The sequence below is a fragment of the Panthera uncia genome, chromosome D4, assembly GCF_023721935.1.
Source record: "Panthera uncia isolate 11264 chromosome D4, Puncia_PCG_1.0, whole genome shotgun sequence".
Classification (NCBI taxonomy): Eukaryota; Metazoa; Chordata; class Mammalia; order Carnivora; family Felidae; genus Panthera; species Panthera uncia.
In genome coordinates this window covers 80,863,331-80,887,186 of record NC_064807.1, presented here as the reverse complement: position 1 = coordinate 80,887,186, position 23,856 = coordinate 80,863,331, and the positions used below count along the sequence as shown (strand labels likewise).

The 23,856-nt window shown below is 53.8% G+C and overlaps 1 protein-coding gene across 1 annotated transcript; it reads right to left on the bottom strand.

The window, feature by feature from the left end:
• Nucleotides 1-2,046: 2,046 nt before the first annotated feature.
• Nucleotides 2,047-21,992, bottom strand: LHX2 (LIM homeobox 2). The gene is made up of 5 exons (XM_049637720.1): nucleotides 21,854-21,992; nucleotides 20,141-20,343; nucleotides 18,733-19,136; nucleotides 12,895-13,100; nucleotides 2,047-2,958 (listed from the first exon to the last, which is right to left on the bottom strand). The coding sequence occupies exons 1-5, from the start codon at nucleotides 21,971-21,973 to the stop codon at nucleotides 2,671-2,673; spliced, it is 1,221 nt and encodes a 406-aa protein (XP_049493677.1). The 5' UTR covers nucleotides 21,974-21,992; the 3' UTR covers nucleotides 2,047-2,670.
• Between the last annotated feature and the right edge of the window lie 1,864 nt (nucleotides 21,993-23,856).

Here is a 23,856-nt window from a genome sequence, read left to right as displayed (position 1 = left end):
GCAGCCTCCATGAGCGTCTCCAGAGCGGACACGTGCGCTTGTCTGTGGGCACGTGTACAAGCCCCCGGGAGTACCTGGACTTGTATCTTGTGCTCCTCCAACACGCCAGGCCCCCTGCTCGCGTTCTCTCATGCAGCCATCCGTGCGGTGCAGATCCTATTACCCTGTCTGACAGAACTTGGGGTCTGGAGACAGATCTGGTTCAAATCCTGGCTCCGTCACCACTAGCCGCCTGACCTCAGGCAAGTTGGCTAATCCTGAACAATCCTGAATTCATTCAGCAGAAATGTATCGATCGAAACCAGATAAAACTAATCCATGGTGCTAGAAGTCAGGATAGGAGCTACCTTGGGAGGGGTTCACAGCGGGGAGGCCCAAGGGAGCCTTTTGGGTGCTGTCGATGTCCTATATCTTGATCTGGGTGGTGTTTGCATGGTTGCTCTTCTTTTAGAAAACATTAATCAAGCTGTTCGTTTCAGATGTGGGCACTTTATGTACATTATACATCAACAGAATAGTTTACAAAAACTTACTGAGCTCCTGCCGTTTTCCAGGCACTCAACAGCAATAACCGCAGTAGTGTTTGTGAGTGTGTTTTTAACATTTCGGGAAGTGAGTCAGTCCAGGCTTTAAACACTCCCAACCCATTCCTCCCCAATCCTGTCCCCACCAGGATGGCACAGGGAGGACAGGGGAGACCCCAGTCCTGGGCTGGATTGTTCCCCTGCCCAATCTCTCCTGGCTGTTTTCTCCTGAGGGCAGCTCTGATTTTCCCTCTGGATTTTCACATTGGCAGGCCACTAAGGGACATTTTGCTAGGTAACTGCTGGCATTCGATGAAGCTGGGAACAAAATGCTCTGCAGCAGGGCTCAGAGCAAGAAATCAGGGATGTAAGATGCCCAGTGGACAGATACCACACCCGCTTGATGCATCCGGCAATGACAGGCGATGCCTGGATACACACATGCCTGCTCTCCACCTGCAACATCCTCATGAGTCATGTCTGTGACCCAGTAAGAGATAGTGGGCCTCTGCTATATGCCAGGCCCTTTGCCGGGCCCTTCAACACACCTTGCCTCGTCCTTACTAGAACTGTTTATAAAGGTCACTATCTTCATCTTCCAGCTGAGGAATTGGAGGCCCACAGAGGTAAAGTGACTTCCTTAACTCACACTGCTACAGGACAGACTCCAGCCCCATTCCGCCTGTCGCTAGTCCTCTGTCCTCCCTGGATGTGTCTTTTCTGTGGGTTTCTGAGGTTGCCTGAAGCCTTAATAAAGGAGCTAAATTCATTTGCTTCTGCCCTCTAGGCAAATGATTTATTGACTTAATGAATTATTTTTTATTCATTAGGAAAACTGGAGTTTAAGCTGCCCTTTGGTGACAGGGTTCACTCCTAATAGGGATAGGCCTTCCTCGTTGCCTGAACCACCCTCCCAGCCCAAAGAAGAGCAGAAGAGGCAGATGTGATGACCTTTGACTTCTGTATTCAGCAGGATGTACATAATATTTGAAATGAATGAACTAATGATATACTTTGTGGACATACTCTCCACTCGGCACCTATGGCACCATGTTAAGATGATCTCTTCTGGGGCGCCTGGGTGGCTCAGTCGGTTAAGCATCTGATTCTTGATTTTGGCTCAGGTCGCGATCTCATGGTTCGTGAGTTTGAGCCCCACATAGGGCTCTACTCTGACAGCACGGAGTCTGCTTGGGATTCTCTCTCTCTCTCTCTCTCTCTCTCTGCCCTTCCCCTGCTCGCTTTCTCTCGAAAATTAATAAAGAAACTTAAAAAAAAAAAAAAATGATCTCTTCTGTCTCTGCCTCCACTCTAAATTCCTTGATGGCAGGGCCTGTACGGACTTCGTCTCTGGATCCAAATTTCTGGCATTCCAAAGCCTGGCGCAGAAGAAGGGGCCCCATGCACATTAAAAATAAATATTATAGATAAATAAGGGTAGACCCCGGATATACGTCTGGACTTCAGTAAGACGGTTAAGTCCTGTGAATTTCGCGCCCAACTAAACGGCAGTGACACCAACTAGTTTCAATAAGTGGTTTTATTACTGGTTAGATTTTACAAATTCTGATATTCGAACAGACTTCCACCTTAAAATTCTAAAACAACAAAGCGACCGTTGGAGGGGGTTTGATTTTTCTTTTTTTTTTTTTTTTTTTTAGGACTTTTTAAAGTAACAAACTTTTTTTTTTTTTTTTTTTTTTGTTTTTGTTTTTGTTTTTGTTTTTTTTTGCATTTTTGCTCTGGTCATAAATATACAGAGAGAAAAAGAGGGAGAGAAAAATGAACAAGTCATCCAAAGTATGGACATAAAACAGTATTCCTAAGGCACGTGGCAGTCTTTGAAAATACAGAAGCTCTAGCCAACTTAAATTATTTGTTGTTTTTCCTCGCTCAGTCCACAAAACTGTACAGTGACACAAATGTTGTGTTGCAGATAGATTTTCCAAGTAACTCCTCAATCCACACCGCTGCATTAGCCGGACGCACAATTTTTTCTTCCTCTGTTTCCAGGCGAGATCCTAAAATGTGGTTAGTTAGTTGCTCAAAGCCTCTATTTTAAAATACACTTGGAATTCAACTAAAGATAATTTCTTTTTTAAAGAAATTGTGGGGCGGGGGGCGGGGGTGGGGAGGGCGTGAGTCACTAGAAAAGGTTGGTGAGAGTCGTTTGTGAGGGGCTGTGAGGCTCGTGGCCCTCCAGGTTGCCAGGCACAGAAGTTAAGACTGACGTCACAGTTGGCAGGGCGGGGCTAGTCAAGTCTGTGAGGGTGGTGGGCGTGCTGGAGGGGCTGAGCGAGGCATTGGAGAGCTCCGAGGCTGGCCCCGAAGGCGTCCCGGTCTGCAACGCTGCCTCCGTAGACTTGTCCACACCCGTGTTTTCCTGCCGTAAGAGGTTGCGCCTGAACTTGGCCCTGGCGTTCTGAAACCAGACCTGCGTGGGGCAAGAGAGAGAGAGAGAGAAGGACTGGTTAGGGGAAGAGAGGCAGGGACTGGAGAGTAGCAGAGCATTCCCCAGGGATGCTAATCTGGGTTTTCGGGGGAGGGGGGGATAAAAAATTGGGCTGGCAATATTTTGCTCTTCATAAAATAAAATTGCCTTTGCCCTAATTGGCTATTACTGGGTTTCCCTTTCTGTTAGAAGGTTCTAGAGCTAAACAACATGGTAGGCACTAGCCATAGGTGGCTACTGAGCACTTGAAATATGTATGACTAGGGGGCGTCTGGGTGGTGCAGTCGGTTAAATGTTCAGACTCTTGATCTCGGCTTGGGTCATGATCTCATGGTTCTGTGGGTTCGAGTCCCACATAGGGCTCTGTGCTGATGGCGGGGAGCCTGCTTGGGATTCTATCTCTCCTTCTCTCTGTCCCTCCCCTGCTTGTACTCTCTCTCTCTCTCTCTCTCAAAATAAATAAATAAACTTAAAAAAAAAAGTATGACTAGCCAAAAAGTGGCTCCTTTGTAGATGAAAACACAGAATTACATTGGAAGATTCAGTATGAAAAAAAGAAGGTAGGATATCTCAAAAATAATGTTTCTACCTGTTATATGTTGAAATGATAATATTTTGGATATATTGGGCTAAATGAAATATATTCTTAAAATTAATTTTATCAGCTTCTTTTTGTGTTTTGAATGTAGCTGCTAAAAAATTTAACAATTTTTTTTAACATTTATTTATTTTTGAGAGAGAGAGCATGAGCAGAGGAGGGGAAGAGAGAGAGGGAGACACAGAATCTGAAGCAGGCTCCAGGCTCTGAGCTGTCAGCCCAGAGCCTGACATGGGGCTCGAACCCACAAACCATGAGATCATGACGTGAGCTGAAGTTGGCCACTTACCCAACTGAGCCACCCAGACAACCCCCTTTTTTTTTTTTTTTTATAAAAAATTTTTAAATGGAAAATTACATACGTGGCTCACGTTGCATTTCTATTTGACAGCACTGTTCTGGAAGATGTGCACAAATCAAATCTTGATCATTGTTCACAATGGTTGAGAGATTTTTTTTTCCCCCTTGAAAGTCACCGTTAAGCAGGCAACAGAGGGGCACCTGGGTGGCTCAGTGGATTAAGCATCTGACTCTTGTCTTCTGCTCCGGTCATGATCTCATGGTTTGTGGATTGTAGCCCCACATGGCACTACCAGTGCCGAGCCTGCTTGGGATTCTCTCTCTCCCTGCCCCTTCCCTGCTTGCATTTGCTCTCTCTCTCTCTCTCTGCCCCTCCTCCGCTCTCTCTCTTTCTTTTGCAAAAATAAATAAACATTAAAAAATTTTTTTAAAAAGAACTGAGCTTGGTATGAAAAGAATACCAAAGAGAAAGAATAAGGGTTTATTTTCATTTTTCCTTGGGCACAGACACACACACACACACACACACACACACACACACACACACACACCCATCCACGCCCATACCTTTGCACACAAGCCTGTTCGCTCTCAGGAAGACATGTGTGGAAACTCATCTCCACAGCACCCCCTCCCCCAACTATGACCACCTGTCTAACTGCACAGAGAGATCTAGCTGTACCCAGAGGTCCTCAGAGTACTTTGAGAGAGGCCTAGGAAATCCAGGCCACCGTGGGGCTGGTGGGGGGGGCGAGGGGGGGTTGTGTCTCCTAAAGAAAAAAGCCTGAAAGGCAGGGCCCCTTCACTTCCCTTTGCATGAGAAAAACACCCGCCAGAAGCCTCCCCATAAAACAAAGGGCCTTAGAGAATTCTACGGATTCTGGGGTGTCCAGTTGCATATTTCCAGATGTGCCTTCATCTGCCTGTCTTCCCAGTGTCTCAGGCAGGGGTGGGAAGACCTCACCCCTGGCCCCACCTTCCCCTGGGGACCACCCCACGACTTGGGCCTATGGTGTCAAACTAGCCTTTCTAGTTGCCTGATAAGATTTGTGCTCATTTAAAAAGCACATCCAGGAGAATCCTGGGGTAAGGAGAGAGACTTGGACCCTGTGAAGTCAGGAAATAAAGCTCTTTCCCCAGCATGCTGGATCTTCCTGGGAAGAAAGCACATTTTCCCCTGGCCTTCTGCCCAAAGCAAGCCCATCACCTCTTCTGGAGGTTTGCAGATAAGTATAGTGCTTCTAAGACCACCCTCAACGTGCTCCTCTTAGGGTAGGGAATCCTTCCCTGCCCAGCCTGCAGATGTCTGCAGGGGTGAGACTGTCTCGCTGGCCCCGGGAATGGCTGATGGTAAAATGGATAAAGTCTGTAGAGGCCCTCAGGGACAGGAAGCAACTTCCCCAAAGTCTCATGGCCTCCGACAAGGCGAGAGCCTTGGGGCCACCCTTTGCCTCTGTCCTGGCCTGTGTGTCTCTCTCCAAGCAGTAGCTGGAGCAGGGAGCCCCGGGGGTGGGGTGCACGGCTCCCAGGTCCAGGGCTCTAAGCCCTCGGGAAGGGCTGGAACCAGTTAGCTGCCAGCTGTTTGCTCTTTCCTCTGCGTTGCCCCTAACAGTGATTTGTAAACAATGACACCATCTTCCACAACCGCCCTCTCTGCTTTACTGAATCTGAGGCGCTGGAAATCTGGCGGGTGAAAATCAACAACTCAACTAGAAGCCGGGTTGCTGTGGGGTTTGGTGTTGTGTTTTTCACCTGAAGCAGGGCTTCACCAGAATTCTCTCCTGACCATTTTACAAAGTACCCTCCTGAGCGTTTTGCTGGGGCAGGGCCCCCTAAGTCCACTTCATGTCCTTGGGATGTGGTACAGGGACCGGCAAAGACTAAGATTCAATAATATGCATTGAATTAATAGCAATGATGATAGATAACATTTGTGGACCACCATGTCCCAGGCACCGTGCCACCCTCTAACATGCAGTCGTAGGTTATCTTCAAGATAAGCCAAGCATCCCCACTTTATAGATTTGAAACCAGACAGGCTCAGAGAGGTGAAGTCACTTGCCCAAGGTCACACAGAGGCCAAGCTGAGACTGGAATCCAGGAATATCTGCCATTAAGTCCATACGCTCCCTACCACATGATCCTGAGTCAGCAAATAAATGAATGAATGAATGAGTGAATGAGTGAATGAGCACAAAAGCAACTGTGGCGAGGTGGACAGAGCACCCACTGCAGTTTCCAGTTCTGGTTCTGCTACTGACCAGTCCAGTGACCTTGTGCTAGTCCCTTACCTCTGGGTCTGCCTCGGTTTCCCTACCTGCACAACAAGAGGGTCGGACCACCCCCGCATGACCTCTGTGGCCCTTGGGGTTCTGACAGTCTGGGATTTCCAGCAGGTGCGAGACGATCTGCCCCACCCACCCGTCTTCTTAAACTGGCAGCCCCTTTTCTTCATCCATGAGGGGTGCCTTCGCCTGGTGCCCAGGGGACCCCCAGTAAGTCCTGGGTGAATGAAGAAGCCCACACTACCGCATGCCCCTCCTCAGGCACCCACTGGCCCTGCACGCTGTGTTTTGACTCACAAATTCCCTTCCTTAAGATTCTTTCATCAAGGGGACCAAGGGAGTAAGTGAAAAACCCGTTTTGCCTCACAAATCCCTTTCTAGGTCACTAAGGGAACCAGCCCAACGACAAAAGCTTTATGCCCAAAGATGTCCATTGTGGCATTAAAAAAAAAAAAAAAAAAGATTTTACTTTTAAGTAATCTCCACACCCAATGTGGGACTCAAACCCACAACCCTGGAGATCAAGAGTTGTGTGCTCCACTGACCGAGCCAGCCGGGCACCGTTCCCCCTCCCCCCCCCCCCCCCCCCCCCGCTTTATTAACATTTCATTTTTCCATTGTGGTATTTTTAAATAACATCAACTAATGGCCACGTGCAAAGTGTCCAACCAGATGGGGCAAGTGGAAATCATGACACAGACACTCCATGCAGTTGCAGGGGTAATGTCTTATGATGAATGTTATATGAGGAAAAAAAAGAATAAAGAGGCTATGTCTTGGGGAGCCCGGCTGGCTGGCTCAGTCGGTGAAGTGTGCGACTCTTGATCTCGGGGTTGAGAGTTCAAGCCTCGCTTTGGGTGTAGAGATTACTTAAAAACAAAAGCTTAAAAAAAAGAGAGAGAGAATTTGTCCTCTGGTACAGCAACTTCATAAAGAAAGTAATGACGACAAATAATATTCACTCACTAAGTAGCAGGCATTGTCTAAGGAGAGTTTTAAGCATTTCACACATAGTAACTCATTAGTGCTTTACAAGGTGAGCGCTAACATTATTTTTTTTTAAGTTTATTTACTTTGAGGGGTGCCTCAGTAGCTCAGTCAGTTGAACGTCCGACTTTGGCTCAAGTCATGATCTTGCGGCTCACGGATTTGAGCCCCGTGTTGGGCTCTGTGCTGACAACTCAGAGCCTGGAGCCTGCTTTGGATTCTGTGTCTCCCTCTCTCTCTGCCCCTCCCCTGCTCATGCTCTGTCTCTCTCTGTCTCTCAAAAAATAAAATAAAAAACCTGAGAGAATCCCAAGTAGGCTCCTCGCTGTCAGCACAGAGCCCGAGGCAGGTTCAAACTCACAGAACTGAGAGATCATGACCTGAGCCGAAATCAGGAGTCAGACACTTAAACGACTGAGCCACGCGGGCACCCCACAAGTGAGCGCTAACACGATTGCCATTTGCAATTCTTTGTTGCACATCTGTCTCCCTTCTGGATTGGAGTTCCAGCTCCAGCGGGTCCCATTCACCGTCTGGGTCACACCCCACCCAGAACATGGCGGAAGGTCAGCGTAGAACAAATGGGTGGCCAGAGAAAAGCTAGCATTCTCGGTTCCTGTGTTCTCACACAAGTTAGTGACCACTAACCAGTCATCTGAAGAATGTTTTTAAGCTGTTGGTGGCTAAAATATATTTTCTGCCAAAGTCACACCAGGAAGCCCTAAGGAGACTTTCAGCCACCCAAATCAGTCAGCTCACCTCCCCCGTCCCGAAGCCTGGCCTACTCTGCCTTCCTGACCCTTCCCCAGGAAGGAAGAGGGACTGCTCAGACGGGCATCTATGTGCTGCGGGAAGGTCTGCAAGCATTTACAAAGCTTAAGGCCTTCGTGGACCTCTGTCCAAGGGACCATTCTCTCTCCCAGTGACCTCGCCCACTGGTAGAATGTGAGAATTGTGGTGGCCATGCCGTGATGACAATTTTGAGCACTTTTTATGCATTTATGGCTTTACAGCAGGAAACATGCTTTGCTACCAAGACATGGCATCTATGACCCGCCCCTTCCCTTTCCTTCTCTCCACCTGTACCGCTGCATTCTACAGCTAGACCCAAGGCGGGAGGGCCAAAGCCCTACACTGGGCAATGCTGGAAAGAGCTGTGGAATCAGACCGATCTAGGCTCAACTCCTGGCTTCCTCACTTACTAGCTGTGGGACTTAGGGCTAGGGTCCTAGTCTCTCTGAACCTCAGTTTCTTCATCTGCAAAATAAAGATAATTAAATTTTTTTATTGTGTATGAGAGGTAGGTTGACTGAACCCTACTGTATAAAAGTGTGTGTGAGGTCCATGTGCATTGAGTCCCTAATCTGTACTTTAAATTTTTTTTAATGTTTTTATTTATTTTTTAACATTTATTCATTTTTTGATATAGAGAGACAGAGTATGAGCAGGGGAGAGGCAGAGAGAGAGGGATATGCAGAATCTGAAGCAGGATCCAGGCTCTGAACTGACAGCACAGAGCCCGACGTGGGGCTAGAACTCACGGACCGTGAGATCATGATCTGAGCTAAAGTTGGATGCTTAACCAACTGAGCCACCCAGGCGCCCCATGTTTTTATTTATTTTTGACACAGAGAGAGAGAGACAGAGCATGAGTGAGGTAGGGGCAGAGAGAGGGGGAGACAGAATTTGAAGCAGGCTCCAGGCTCCGAGCTGTCAGCACAGAGCCTGAAGCGGGTCTCAAACTCACGAGCTGTGAGATGATGACCTGAGCCGAAGTTGGATGCTCAACCAACTGAGCCACCCAGGAGCCCCCCTAATCTGTACTTTATACATTACACTTGAAGTCATCTCATTGGCTCCTTGCAAACACCCAGTGGGTATTAGTATCGTCTCCATTTTATAGCTGAGGCTGCTGGGGCCCAGAGAGGTTAAGTCACTTGCTCAATATTGCTCAGAAAGTAGGTGAGACAGCTGAGCCTGGACCTCACATCAACTGACTCCAAATTCCAGCAGGGTTACTGCATCCCAGGCCTCCCATATTGATGGTGCTTCTGCATTACAGATCCAGGAACATCCCAGAAAACCTACACACACACACACACACACACACACACACACACACACACACACCCTATATCACTGACCTCTGGGAACACAGCCTCAATCTCAACCTGTCCCTGCCACACAGACTCTCTCCAAAGGGTGGAGGTTGACCACCACCTCCGCGGGGCCCCCAAGGCCTAGTACCATTAAGCTGGTGCAGACAAGTGATGAGGAACCATTTCATGGGCACCTACTTTGTAGCAGGCAGCACGCTGCCAACGCCTTCTCAATCCTCAGTTCTCAAGATACAAACTATTATTACCTTCGTTTCGTAGATAAGTAATCAGGCTCCAGGAGGAGATGTTAAAGTGCCTAAATCACACTGCTGGTAAGTCCAAAAGGATCTGAACCACTCTGTTACCTTCCAAAGCCACACCACCACCTGCGTGGCCCCAAACTGCCCTCACCCCGCCTCCCCCAGCTGGCCCAGCAGCAGTCAGAACCCCTGGGAGAGAGCCCCACCCTGCCAATGCCTGGCTCCTGAGACCTCCAGCAAATCACTTCATCTCGCTACTTCTTAAGCTTCTCATCTGTAACATGGGCAGGAAAACATTAAGGGAAGGTAGATGAGTGGCTGGAAAGAGAATGTTTTGCAAACTGCTGCATAATCATGAACGGTTGTGCTTTAGGGACTATTAAGGATCAGTGCAAGAGACCTGGATGTCTGAGAGGAGGGAGAAAAGTGGTCTAGTACGCCCCCACTCCCAGCAACATACAGGCCCTACATGATCCTCCCACTCAGGAGCGGGCACTGCCGGGTTGGCTTAGTGGAGAAAGAGCTACATCCATGGACCAGACAGGCCTGGATTTGGGTCCAGCTCTGCTACTTACTAGCAAAGTATGACTTGGGGCAAGTGGAAAGCATTTGGGCCTCAATGTTCTCATCTGTGCAGTGGGGAGGAGGTTATCATGATGCCTACCAGTGAGAACTCAATGAGCAAATGTATTTCACGGGCCTTTCAAAGTGCCTGACACACAGTAGTGCACTCAAACATTCATTGATTGGTAGACCCACCATGACTGTCCGTGCTCTTCTCTCTCAGCTAGTTCCATGTCCCTGGCTTTTCTGAGTCCCCATGGTAGAGGGGACACACAGGTGTGAGCAGGCCTGGCTCGGGATTGTAGGGGAGGAAGGCTCAGGGCAAGCATTCACCCAGGTCCCTCTGGTGAACCTTCCCTTAAACAAAGAACAGTTAGTTCTTCCTCTGGTCTCCAACAGAACGCCCCTCCCAACTGATCACACTGCAGAGAAACCGAATGTGGGTCTGTCTCTATAGCTAATAGGTGAGTTTCTTCTGGGCCAGGACTGTGGTTCATTCATCTCTGTGTCTCCAAGGCCAATTGATATTGGCACCCCAAGGTGCCAATAGATATTTGGCCAGATGAAAGAATGAGAGACAACGATACTGGAAATCCGATTTGTTCCTAAATCAGGTAACCAAGCCTCTTGCCTCAAAGGCCAGCAGAGTGTGGCTCCTTATGCGGATTCAGACTCAACAATGGACACTTAGTCTCTATCATTTAGTCAGGATACCAGGGAGAGGTATATGTCCTAATGGTGCCCATTATATAGGTGAGAAAGCTATGGCTCAGAGAGGGTAACTAATTTGTTTAAAATGCACAGCCAGCGAGTGAGTAGAGGGACAGAACTGAACCCAGGCCCTCCTGAACCGAGCTCTCTGCTTGACTCCAAGTGCCTGCTCCTGTCCTGGCCTGATTCACCAAATGGCTCCCACCAACATGCCATAAGGGGCTCTAGAGAGGGGAAGGGACAAAGTATCCTAATAACCAGAGAAGAGGCTGATGACCAGATTCGCCCAGGGCTGAGGAATGGCGCTGGGGGGGGGAGAGGGGGGTAGGGGTGGTGCCAAGAAGGGTCCCCAGACCTAACCCAAGAAGGTAAAGTCCAAGGGAAATGGACAAGGGGGAATCTGAGACCCAGTCAGGCGCAGCAACGTCCTCGCCCCTTCTCAAGCCCAGGCCAGAGGGACCCCTCAGACAAAAGGGACGCAAGGAGGGGAGCGTCCCACAAGGAGCAGAGCCCCGGAGGTAGGGGGCGGGCCCAGAGAGGCGCATCGGCGCCCCATTGGCCAGCACTCAACTCCCTCAGCCAGGTCATTGAGCCCTCCAGACACGGGCTCCCCTCGCGTTGCGCAGGGGTGCAGGCCCGACTACAGGAATCTACCAACCAGCGCCCCAGTCACAGTCCATCCCGCGCAGCCATCACACCCAAAATGCTTCCCCCCGCCCCATGACATACTCGCAGGAGATCTTAGGATGACTGCGTAGCCCTTGGTTTCCATTATCGTCATTCTCACTACACACACCCCCACCCCCGCAGTGTTGCAGTCCCCCAGCCCTAAGTCCCCAACCACCTGGGGCTGGAGGGGGAGATCAGACTGGCCTGGACTTGAATCTCAGTACCTCCCCTCCAGTTGTGAGACTCTGGTCAGATCTTCCTCTCTCGATTTCCTCCCCGCCAAATGTAAATTGCTCTCCCCACAGCCACAGGTTCTAAAGAATAAACTGGTTACACTGTGCTATAAAGAAAGATGCTGTCCCACCTTATCGCTGTACAGATGGGAAAACTGAAGTCCAGTGACCAGAAGAATCGTTCCTGCTACTTAATACCAGTTGACTTATTAACCTAGCTCATGTTATTCTTAGCTACCATCCACTGAGCAGGTAAGCGTTAGCTACCGTGGTGGACACTTCCTCATCTCAACGGCTCCTCAAATAAGCCTGCAGCGAGATAATTTCTTGTGTCCGTTTCACATGTGAGGGAACTGAGGCCCAGAGGGGTTAAATGATTTGCCCAGGACTGTGAAACGAGTAACAGGAAGAGCTAAAGATTTGAGAAGTGCTAGTCCAAATCCCTGCCATGAATCTGGGTCAAACAGGAGCCTGGGACTCCCCAAACTGGGCTTCTTAACGTCTCTGAGGTAGGGACAGGACCTTCAAAGTCTAGGGAAAGCTCTGGATCCTCTATCCGGAAAGCGCCCTCACATACAAGAGCAATTCTGCGCAGTTTCAGAGGTGCCCATCTGCCTCCAGCTCCCTGCAGGCAGATGAGCCTCCCGGGCCCACCCAGGGGATCAGCCCACACACCCCCCCCCCCAACCTTGCTTCTGGGAGAGTCTAAGAAACAACAAAGAGACAGAAGAAAAATCTAGAGAAAGAAAGAGAAACTGGAGACGGCAAGTCGGGAAAAGAAGCAGAAGGAGGAAAGAGCTAACGGCAATTAGCTTGGACAGCCATCCTGGGATGCGCTGCGTTTATCTGAAATGCTTGAACCTTTTACTACATGAACATATTTGAGTGTCACTCTAGTAATAAAGAGCAACTAAGAAGTGTTTACAAGAAAGAAAGAGGCTGAGTGTAGAGACAAAGAGGAAGAGGGACACATACACAAAATAGAAAGATTAGACAAAAAATTGGAAGAGAAGAGGAAAAGTTAGAAAGAAAAAAAATCCCTGAAATACAGCTAGAGTCTGAGGAGGTAGAGAAAGGGTAGAGAATGACAAAGAGAAGGGCACACATAGAAGGGAAGGTCCTTCCAAAGCCCATGGCAGCTACGGGGTTCCGCCGCAGGCCCTGCAGGCCCCGGGTGCCCCCGCCCTCAGCCCCTGTCCCGGCCCAGCTGACCTGGAGGACCCGTTTGGTGAGGCCCGTCTTTTGCGCAAGCTGCTTCAAGTCCTTGGCGTCGGGGTTGTGGTTAATGGCAAAGTAAGACTTCATGGTCCGAAGCTGGTGGTGCTTGAAGGAGGTGCGCATGCGCTTTGTCTTCTGGCTGCTCGGGTAGGGCTGGTCGCGGTCCAGGTGCTCCGCGTCGTTCTCGTTGCAGCTCAGCGCTGGGGAGGGGACGCAGAGGCGGCGGGTGAACCTCCTGACCTGCCCCCTACACCGCCCCACCTGCCACCAAATGTTTCTAGCCGCAGGACCACACAGCGTGAACTGCACCGCGCTGAGGTGAAAATATTATCCCCATCTTCTAGATCTATAGGAGAATCTGAGGCTCCCCGAGAGCCACCTGCCCGAGTCACTCAGCTAGGAAATGACGGGATTCAAACCCAGCTCTAAGAGAATCCAAAAACCATTCTGTGCCATCGTGTCAGAATAATAACAACCAACAGCTACAACTTGTTGATGGCTATTCTACTCCAGATGGATGATGTGCGGAAAGGCTTTATATATTTTCACTGAATCCTTAAAACAACTCTAAGAGCCTAGCATTATTTCCTCCTTTTTACAAACGTTGATTAGAAACGGGAGTCACTTGACTTGAATACAGAGCAGTGTTCAGGACTCCCGCGCCCACACTCTTCCTGTTTCCCCACTGCACTCTCTAAGGAGGGAGGCTGTCTCCCCCGACAGTGTCCGGCACCCGGCACCTGAAAGTGGATGACTGACTGACATCTCTCCACTCACCCTGATTTCACCCTCATCGGTTCCCCAAACCAGAAGTTCTGGATGACACTGGGCCGCCGGCACTGGGCTAAGGTCGGAAATTGTATCTTGCAGTTTAATCCTGATCCTCACCACTGCCCTGGGAAGTACTTGTTTTCCAGTTATACAAATGGGCTGAAGGGGCCAGAGAGGTTAAGCGATCTCTAGAAATCTCACGGAGTGGTAGGATTCTAACCCGAAAGAGAAGGAAGTTGGAGGAAGAAATTGACATGTATCTGACACCCAGGGTATGCTTTTGGCTTTACATACATCATAGGGCCTTCACTACTGCTCCAAGAGGTGGCTACTGCTTTTCATCCCATTTTTGAGATGAGGAAACTCCTGCGAAGGGAAATGAAGCCATGTGTACACAGCCACACCACTGGTAAGGGCTGAGCCTAGATTCAGTATTGCAGTCCTTGCCCGTTTCCTTCCACCACGCCACAAAGGCAGGCAAAGATGACGCACGACTCTTTGGGGAGCCGGTCCCCATCCAGAAGGGGCCCAGCTGGGGCCTGGCTGCCAATGCCTGGAAGGCAATGGGGGTGAGGGACAGGGGTGGAAACCTAAGGCCTCAGAAAGTTGCTTGGTAACCTGGTGCCTGATGGGGACATCAAGAACTCCAAGATTCCTTCATCACATCCCCAGCCATCCTACATGTAAAGTCTTGGTTTGGGGAAAACCTCAGAGGAGATCAATTCAGTCCCCTTAAAGTGGACAACTGGGAATATGTCTTGTGCCCCATCACATGCCCGTAACAGAGCTGCTAGATTTAGCAAATAAAAATGCAGGACATCCAGTTAAATCTGAATTTCAGATAAACAATGAACAGTTTTTTAGTACGGCTCTAATTTTGCATGGGACATACCTCTACTGAAAAATTAATTTGCTGTTTACCTAAAATCCAAATATTGCATTGGATACAATTACACTAAAAATTACTCATGTATTTAAAATTCAAATATTGCACTGGATACTCAAACTAAAAAATGTATTTGTTGTTTACCTGAAATTCAAGTGTAACTGGATGTCCTGCATTTTATCTGGCAAAACCACTTCAGAAGTACTCCCGATCTCCTGGTGACCTACTCCACCCACTGCTCAGGTGGGGAACAGTCCCTTGCAGAAAGAATTTGCAAGATGCTGGTCTTGTCACAAATCTTGAAGCTGTCAGCAAGTGGCTACACTTCCTAAGCGTCCCTTCCCACATGCACCCAGGCACCCAAGTCCCCCACCAGGGCTGTACTCCCACTGAGAGCGCCCAGGGTGAAGAACGGGGGTCCAGCAATTTAAAAGGGATCAGAAAATGACTCCAAACAGAATCCATGGAAACTGCCCTGCCCCCACTGCAGGGAGCGACCCTCTCCTTGCCCCCAGTCCCCAGCTCCACGGGGGGGGGGGGGGGGGCAGGCCTCCCCACGGGGGATCTCCGGGCCCATCCCTCTGCCCAGTCCCCGCCTGGGCCTTGCTGCTCTTAATGAGCTCCGTGGGGACCCCGGCGCCCCATTCACCCAAGGGACGTGCCCTGAGTGCGGCCTAGATGGGAGGAGGTGGTTTGGGGGAGGGAGACAGAAAGGGCACAGAAAGGAGAGAAAGACACAGAGGTAGAAAGACAGACAGAAGGGAGAGAGAGTAAAGGAGAGGGGGGAGGGAGGGGAGGTGGACAGGGCCAGGAAGAAAGAGAGGAGAGACGGAGGGAAAGGAAACAGTGGAGATGGGGAGAACCGGAGAGAGACAGCTACAAAGACAGAAAAAAAATCAGGAAAGACACAGAGAGAGCCTGAGGGGACAGCGAGGCCTGGAAAAAAAGGAGGACTGTGTGGTGGAGGGCCCAGGTTAAGGAACAGAATCCCGGATCTCAAGGAAACCAGGTCCCTTCGGGGAAGCGTATTCCAGAGCCGTTACTGGCCGGGGAGTGGCGAAAAGGGGAGAGAGGGGAAAAGAGGGGAGGGCAGAAGAGGAGCTGGCCCAAGATTGGGAGGCGGAGGTGGCCAGTGGCCCGGGCAGGGGGGCTGCGCTGGGGGAGTGAAAGCAGCCGGGAAGCAGCCGTTGGGTCCAGATTTGTCCGGTACCCCAGGCGCCCTCACTCCCGCCTCCCTCCCCACGCCCCGGCTGGGTCGAGATTCCCCAAGATCGGATCCGGGGAGGAGCAAGGGGCTGAGGGGAGGGGGAGGAACAGGCTTTCTCTCTCCTTTTTTTTTTTTTTTCCTCTCAATTAGGCCGATTCAATGGAGCTAAAGAGCTCGTAAAATCATGAATAATTTACTCGTGATCTGTTATTAACCCATCGGGTTTCGAGCTCTTGTCGCTGGGACTGAACCTGTAATCAAATCTGACTTCGCCTCATTTTACTAAAGACGAGATTGTAGGTTCAATTGTCTAAATAATGGATTGGAATCAAATCAGTAATTACGCCGCCAGGCACACACACAAAAAGCTGGGGCTGGGGGAGGCCCGGGCGTCCGGCCGGTCCGCGCGGGACTCCCGCGGCCGTGGCTTACAAACCCCGGCGCAAAGTGCGCGGCCCGGGCCTCGTCCGCGCCCCGGCCCGCTGGCAACCCCGCTCAGGGGTTTCCTTCTGCCTCTGGGACCGGGGCTGCGCTCTCGGACCCGAGGGGCAGCCGGAGCAGGGCTGCCGCGGCCACCGCCCCGGAAGGACTTTCCGACCCTGCGGCCCCGCCGCTTTGGCTGCCCTTCCCCAGGCGGCGGGCTGGGCGCACCGACGGCCGTCCCTCCCCAGTCTGCCCGAGCTCGCCGCCCTGGAATAAGGTGCCGCCGCTCCGCCACCGGACTGGCCCACAGAGCGAAGAGCTTTGCAAGGGGTCGGTGTAGCTGGGCTCCCGGGTGTGGGACACTCACACCAGCAAGCTCGTGTCCTCAACGGTCAGAAACACGCACACACGCTCTTGCCCATACACACGACCCGCAGTGCACCCTCCACCCTCCACGGTGCCCTTTCCAGCCGCCCCACGGCCCACACTGCGGCCATTTCTCTCCTGCCCGGTGCGGGGAGAGGAGGAGAACGGCAGCGAGACCCGGGGAGGCCTGGCTGGGCCCGGCGCGGCCAGGCAGGCGCCCCCTTTCCCCAACCCGGCCCCGGGAGCCGCGAATACGCGAGCGGCGCGGCCACCGCCGCCGGCGCGCCGTGTGCGGTTTCTTCCCCCTGAGTCAAGGCCAGAGACGCGCGCCGGGAGAGAGAAAAAGACCGGAACAGAGAAACCCAGACAAAAACACACAGAGGGAGAGAGACAGAGAGAAAGGGGGATCGAGAGAGTTGAAAGGTAAAAAAGAGAGAAGGGTCAAAGAAAAACAAAAAACAAAAACCGAGGAGATGGCATGGGTGGGGAATGCCTTGCAGTGGTGCCAGATCCCTTGAAACTCAGCCTCCAGTCACATCTTTTCGCTCGGTGCCGCCGGACCTCGCCAGCGAAGGCGGCAGAGCAGCAAGAAGCACAAATAAATTTCTGAAACTCTTCTGCCTTTCAATTCCAAACCCAGTTGCAAACCTGCCTACCTAGAAAAACATGATCCCACTCCCCACGCGCTCTGCGGCCGAGTCAGCCTGCTGCTTCCTACTGGGGGCCGACCCCATTTGATAAATAGACGTGGCTTTGTTTGTGGGGGGGGGACCCGGCCTGGACCCGATTTAGTTTATTTTCAGGGTGCTGAGAGATGAAGGATGGAAGTTTTTGAGAGCCGGCATCTCCGGCAACCTTCGACAAATCTTTAATCTGCCGCCACAGACCTGTCTGCGGCCACTTCACCATTTACCAGACTGGGGGCTGCATTTTCCTCCCAACTCCACATACTGAGACACATACACCCATCCATCTTCCAACAAGCAACTTCGCTGGATCGAACAGGGGACAACCCCCACCCCACCCTGCCCCTGGCTGAATTTTCCTCCCCAGCCAGCTCAGATTTTTAAAGATCAAAATAACCCTGACTTCCCCACGCTGCCCTCTCCCCCCAATCCTGGGTTTTTGTTTTGTTTTGTTTCCACTTGCGCATTAGACTAAGGGGAAAAGGAGGAAGAAAACAAAATCCCGGAATCCGATTCTGTCGCAAACGAAAGAAAGAAAATAATTGCAAATAAACTCTATCTAGTTCAGAAGCCCGGGGAGTCATAAACCTTTCCCGGCCTTGCAGACGTCGGGCAGATGTTGACGGTTCAATTTGCCGGGCCCCAGAACCTCCACAGCTGTCCAGAGCAGCAGGGAGGGGTGCGGGAGGGGGCAGAGCCTCTCCTGGAAAGGCTTGGGGTTCTGAGATGCCGGAAATGTGAAACGAGCCCTCCACCCGACTCCGTGAGAGGCCAGGCCTACTCCGGTCTTCTCATCCCCGGGCGCCGGCCTCCAAGGGTCGCCGCTCTCATCCCAGCACCCCGCTGGCGCCCAGAACTCCAAGGAAGGAGCCCGGGGAAAACTGAGACCTGGCGGAGCAAGAGGATCCCCCCGGGCACAGTGACCTGCTCTTGTTCATAAGGGTCCTGGGCCCAAGTTTCCGGAGCCTGCTGCCCTCAGTACATTTCACCTGACAGGCCCAACGCCAGGCCCAGCAAGTTACCCCAGGCCACCACCAGTCCTTTCTCTTGGGACCGTCGCTGCCCTGCCTCCTTCATCCATCGCCCCAGCTCCCTGTCCTCAGCCCTGCCAACCCAGAGCCTGTTTGGTGCCGGCTCCTCCTTGCTTTCTCTATCCTCAGGCTTTCTGACCAACAAAGTGGGGGAAAGGCCCAAACCAAAAAACTGCCTCTAAAAATTTTCTCAGCGACGAGGCCCTGCACCGGGGTCAGCAAGACTCTAATGCACCTTCTCCTTCCACCCCAGCCAAGTGTGCGGAGGCTGGAGCCAAGGAGCCTAAACGTCCCTTCTGCTAGGTCCTGTGGCACCTAGGGTCTGGGGAATCTAAGGACTAGAGTACCCAGAGTGATATATACATATGCGTATCAAACTGAGATTCACTCCGGCTTCAGGCGGTGGTCAGCCACGCACTTTCCCCCAACCCGACGGGGGCGCTCCGTGCGCCTCGAACTCACCAGCGTTGTAGGCCGCCAGATCCGCCCCGGGGCCGGGGCTCTTGCGCTTCCTCGGCCGCCCCTTCTGCACCGTGCCCACGCCATTGTAGTAGGGAAGACCCAGCGGATTGGCCCCGGCTGCGCCCAGCCCGGCGCTCTTGGCCGCCGCCGCTGCGGCCGCCGCCGCCGCCACGTCGGCGTGGTTGAAGTGCGCGGGGTACTCGCCCTGCAGCAGCGCTTCGAAGTGCAAGCGGCAGTAGACCAGGCTGTCCTTCATGCCGAAGTGGTCACCCGTGGTCAGCATCTTGTTACACGTGGTGCATGTGAAGCAGTTGAGGTGATAAACCAAGTCCCGAGCGCGCATCACCATCTCCGAGGCCGAGATGCCCAGGTGGCAGCGGGCACAGCGCTGCACAGAGAACCGCCTGTAGGGACCATGGAGGGAGGGACTGTGGGGACACACGGTTGGGTACCCCCCATATCCCTCCTCCAGGTGCCGCTGCTGCCACGGGGGGAGATCTACTCCTTAAAATGGGAACCAGTCTTAAGTTGGAGGATGGGGAAAGAGGGAACTAGATTTTGGCCCAGGTCTTGTCCTACCCTAAAATACAGTTTCCCTTAAGCATATGTATGTCCACAATGCTTCGACCTTACCCAGAGTCTGGGCAAGCCCCAGGAAAGCCTTTGCTTGGGAACGCAGGGAGAGGGGGACTACCCACTTACCCTTTCTCAACCTTTACCCCTGCCCTCCATACCGGTACCTGACAATCCTACAGACTTTTGTAATTTGGCAGGGGGGAGGGGGGAACAGAGACAGGGAAAAAGAGAGAGGGGAAGGGAGAAAGAAGAGGAAGAGAGAGAGAGAGAGAGAGAGAGAGAGAGAGAGAGAAAGAAGGAATATAAACAGACCCTAACCCTAAACCAGAGGGGAGAAACAAGAAATTTGCAGCCTGTTAGTGACTCTGGCTCTTTAACCCTACAGGCAGCTTTCACCCCCATCTCCACGAAAGACCCGGAAACGCACCCAACTGATCCCCCAGCTCTCCCTCCAACTTTGTCGCACACCAGCCCAGGCTGCCTGGGCTTGGGGTGGGGGGGAGGTGGTGCTGCCTGTTTCTGTTCTCTCTGCTTGACCCAAGAAACTTCAAAGGGAGAGGGGTGCAAAGACCCCCCCCCCTCCAACCCAAGCTTATTTATGGTCTAAGCTCAGAAGAGAGCCCTTTACTCTGGGTCCCTATAGTTCTCAGACCTTTCCAGGAGTTCCCTCAAATTCCTGTTTGAAAAGGTTGTCACCCCATTTGTACTGGCTTGGAGAAGGGGGGACCCAGGTGGGGAACCCTCCCTTGGGACTGGAGGCCAATAAGACCGGGTCAGATTGTGTCTGAGAATAGGGGGTCCTGGGGGGCAGAGGGTCCTGAGTTGGGGGTACCTGTAGTAGTCTTCCTTGCAGTAGATGCTCCCATCCTTGCTGAAACAGGTGAGCTCCGACTCCAGGTTGAGCTTGCACTCACAGCACTTGAGGCAGCGCATGTGCCACTGCTTGTCCACCGCCAGCAGGTAGTAGCGGTCTGAGATCTTGCCCCCGCAGCCAGCGCACAGCGCGGCTCGGTCACTGCTGATGGACGGCATGGTCTGCGGAGGGAGGGAGGCGGGAGACCGCAGCGCCTGCGTCAGCCTGCGACTTCACCACCGCTTGGAAACGGGCACCCTCAGCTCCCCCCCCGGTTGCTCCGGCTAGCCCTAAACCCGGAGAGGGCCGCCGGGGTGTGCGGTGGCTTCCTCGTCCCCAAAAGGCCCATAGTGAGGAGGCTCAGAACCCAGGCCCGCCCACACAGCCCAAGCCGGCCACAGGCCCAGGCCTGGCTGCTGGCCTGGACGGATCTCCCTCCTTAGTTCTCCCCCTTCCTGCCCCCTCTGCCCTTTTCCCAGAAAGGCTTAGGCTGTGTTTGAGGGCTGGGGCAGCAGTGGCTACTCCAGTCAAGCCCTGCAAAAGCTCTCTCAAAACTGTTTCTTAAAGGAGCCACTCTGCTGGGCCCCAGGAAAAGGGGTAAGATGACCATTAAAAGTCCCCCTCTCTCTACACAGACTCCTCTCCTCTCAGGAGACACACAGAGTTCCTGGCCCCGAGCCCCAGTGATCTCTGGATCCGTATGCCAAAGGTTTAGGCCAGGACAGGTCGCAGCCACGTCTGCCCCTCCACTACCTTGGCCACACTGGCTGGGGCCCTCTTGGGTTCTGGGAGATGGTGAGTGGAGTGCAGAGGCACCCTCAAAGTCTCCGAGTGCAGGACAGAATGAGAGTTTAATCCAGGAAGAAGAACTCAGAAGCCGGAGGCACTGAGGCTGCTGCCCTTGCTTTCCAAGTGGAGAGGCTTCCCTCCTGCTCCCCACCTCCTCGGCCTGGCCTCTAAAGGTCACTTCTGGGCCCAACTTGGATAGCGACTGCTTGCCTGGCCCTCTGGGAGGTCTGAGGTGAGGAACTGGCTATTTGGAGCTGGGCTGGCAAAGCCAGGTGTGGAGATCCAAATGGACTCCCCTTCCACAAGAGCCAGGCCAGGGCCTGAAGTCCCAGCCCTGGCCTGGCCTGGCCAGGTCGGCCGGCCAGGAGGCCAGGGGCGTGATCAACGAAAAGCACTGGCCCAGAAGACTTGGACCCCTGAAATTGTGCTGGGGAGGGAACTCCGATTGCCAGGAGGCGGGACGCGACTGGCCCACGCCGGCTGGAGCCCCAGTGCTCCCGTTTGGTTCGCCTTTCCTAGCGCCGCAGGCGGCGCCGCCAGCAGCTACAGCCGAGTAGTGGAGGGGAACGCGGAGCTGGCGACCAGAGGGGCCCGGTGTAGTGAGAAGAGGGCCATCCCGGGACGCGGGTAGGACTTCGCTCCCACTTCGGGAGAAATGCTCTCTTGCACCCTCGGGGTCTGAAATTTCGGTTTAAACCTTGTTTCCCTCCTCCGCCCCAGCAGCCGGGTTTCCCCCGAGCCGGGAGCTACGGGCCTTGCATCCTGTCCGCGGATCCCCAGCGCCCAGTCCCGTGCGGCACGAAGGACGCTCCCCAAAGTGCCCCCAAACTTCGGAGAGCAGAAGCGCGGACCGACCCGGCCCCGTCCCAGCTTTCAGCCCCGACCCCGCAGCCGTGCGCCTACCGTCTCCGTGTCGCCGCGGTCGATGGCGGAGCTGATGGCGGGAGCCTCGCTCTTGGCCCTGCGGTCCATCTCGTCGATGACCCCGTGCACCTCGGGGCCCGACAGACTGTGGAACAGCATCGCGGCGGGACCGGCGGGGCCGGGGGCGCGGCTCCTCCGCGGGAGGGCTTGCCCCCCGCCTCAGCTGCCTGGCGCTCCCGGCGCTAACGGGCCCGGTGCATCGCCACCGCGGCCCCGGCCCCGCCCGAGCTCGGCTGCGCCCCCAGGCCGGGCTCCGGGCCCCGGGCGCCCGCGGGCCAGGACGCCTCCCGCCGAGGCGCAGGGGCAGCTACATCGCGGGGCGCCTGGGCGGCGGCGCCAAAGCCAGGGTCACAAGGGCAAGGGGCGGGGGGGGGGGCGGGAAGGGGGAAGCCGAGGGCAGAGGTCGGCGCCCGCCGCGGGCGCTTTCACGCCGCGGGCATCGCCCGCCCGGCTTCAGCGCCCCGGGCGCAAAGCAGGAGCGCAAACTCTGCCCGAGGCGGCGACGGCTGCGGTCGGGGCTCACTCGGGAACAGCTAGGTGCCCGCGGCGGCCCAGCTGCCTGGACCTCTCCCCTCCCTGGGGTGTGCCCCCAGCCCTAGGCGACCCGCTTAGGCGCTGGGTCGGCGACTGTAGTACGGGTTTCTCCGAAGCCAGCGAGCCGAGCCGAGACACCAAGAGAATTGAAGAGGAGGAGGAAGAGGAGGAGGAGGAGGTGGTGGTGGTGATGGTGGTGGTGGTGGTGGTGGTGGTGGTGGTGGTGGTGGTGGTGGAGGAGGAGGAGGAGGAGGAGGAGGAGGAGGAGGAGGAGGAGGAGGAGAAAAAGGAGGAGGAGCAGAGTGGGAGGTGGAGCCGCCGACCGCGGGCCCAGCCGCGCGCAATGCTCTCCAAGAGCGCGCCGAGCCCAGCCCCGGCTCTGCAGTCCGCGCCAGCCAAGCGTCCGCGCCTTTTCTACAGCCGCGCCTTACATCACGTCCTGCCGCCGCGCCATTGGCCGCCCAGCACCCCGGGCCCTGGCAGCGCGTGCTCCGGGAAGGCGGGAGACCCGAGAGGGAGGGGAGAAGCAGGAGGAGGAGAAGAGCGACGAGATGGTGGGAGCTGGTGGGCAAGGCTGGAGGGAGGGGGCGGGAGGAAGGGAGGGAGGAGGGTGAGCGCGGGGTTTGGAGTTTTTAAGCTACGAACAGTTTCCTGCGATTCTTTGGGACGGAAAATTAAACCCTCTCTCCCCGCCGTCTCCATCCTAAGAAGGCGCAGCCAGAGGATGCTTGAGGAGCTCTCACTCGGGTCTCCCCTCGGCCCAGAGCCGCCGCCTCGGGCACCGGCTGGGGAGGCTTGGGAAGGCAAGCCTGGGGCAGAGCTGCAGGAGCCTTCGGCTGCTTCCCGCGGAGCTCAGCCTTCGGCCCAGGCTCCGCGCTGCGGGTTGCGGGCGGCGGCGCAGGCCTCCTGAGGACCGGGCTGAGCCAGAGCGGCAAGAGCGAGCGGGAGCTGTTAAGACTCCGGGGAGAGGAGGGCCAGCCGGAATAGCCTCGCTCCAAGCAAGCTAGGGCCCACTTTATGGGAGCGTGTAGCTCATTCCTGCACTTCCCTGTCCCTCTGCAGCCTGGAAGAGTGGACGGGCGCATGGCTTTAGGGACTAGGAAAGGAATAGGTTCGAATCCCAGTTCTGCCATTTACGTGCAATGTAACCTTAGGCAAGTAACTTAACTTCCTTTAGCCTGTTTCTGATCTTTCCACCGAGGGCCAAGACAGCACCCTCCATACAGATGTAATGAAAAAAAAAAAAAAAAAAGATCATGGATTTAAAGTACCTAGAATACAGTAGGCACTCACCAAACTTTCATCACTCCCTCTTTTCTTTTTCCATCTCCCCCTATTAAAAACTTTCCTACTGCAACATACATTCAGCGTTGCTGAGGTTCCTAAAGACCACAGGCCCATCCTCTGCTGGCTGGTTGCATCATGCCACAGACCCAGCTGTTGACAGA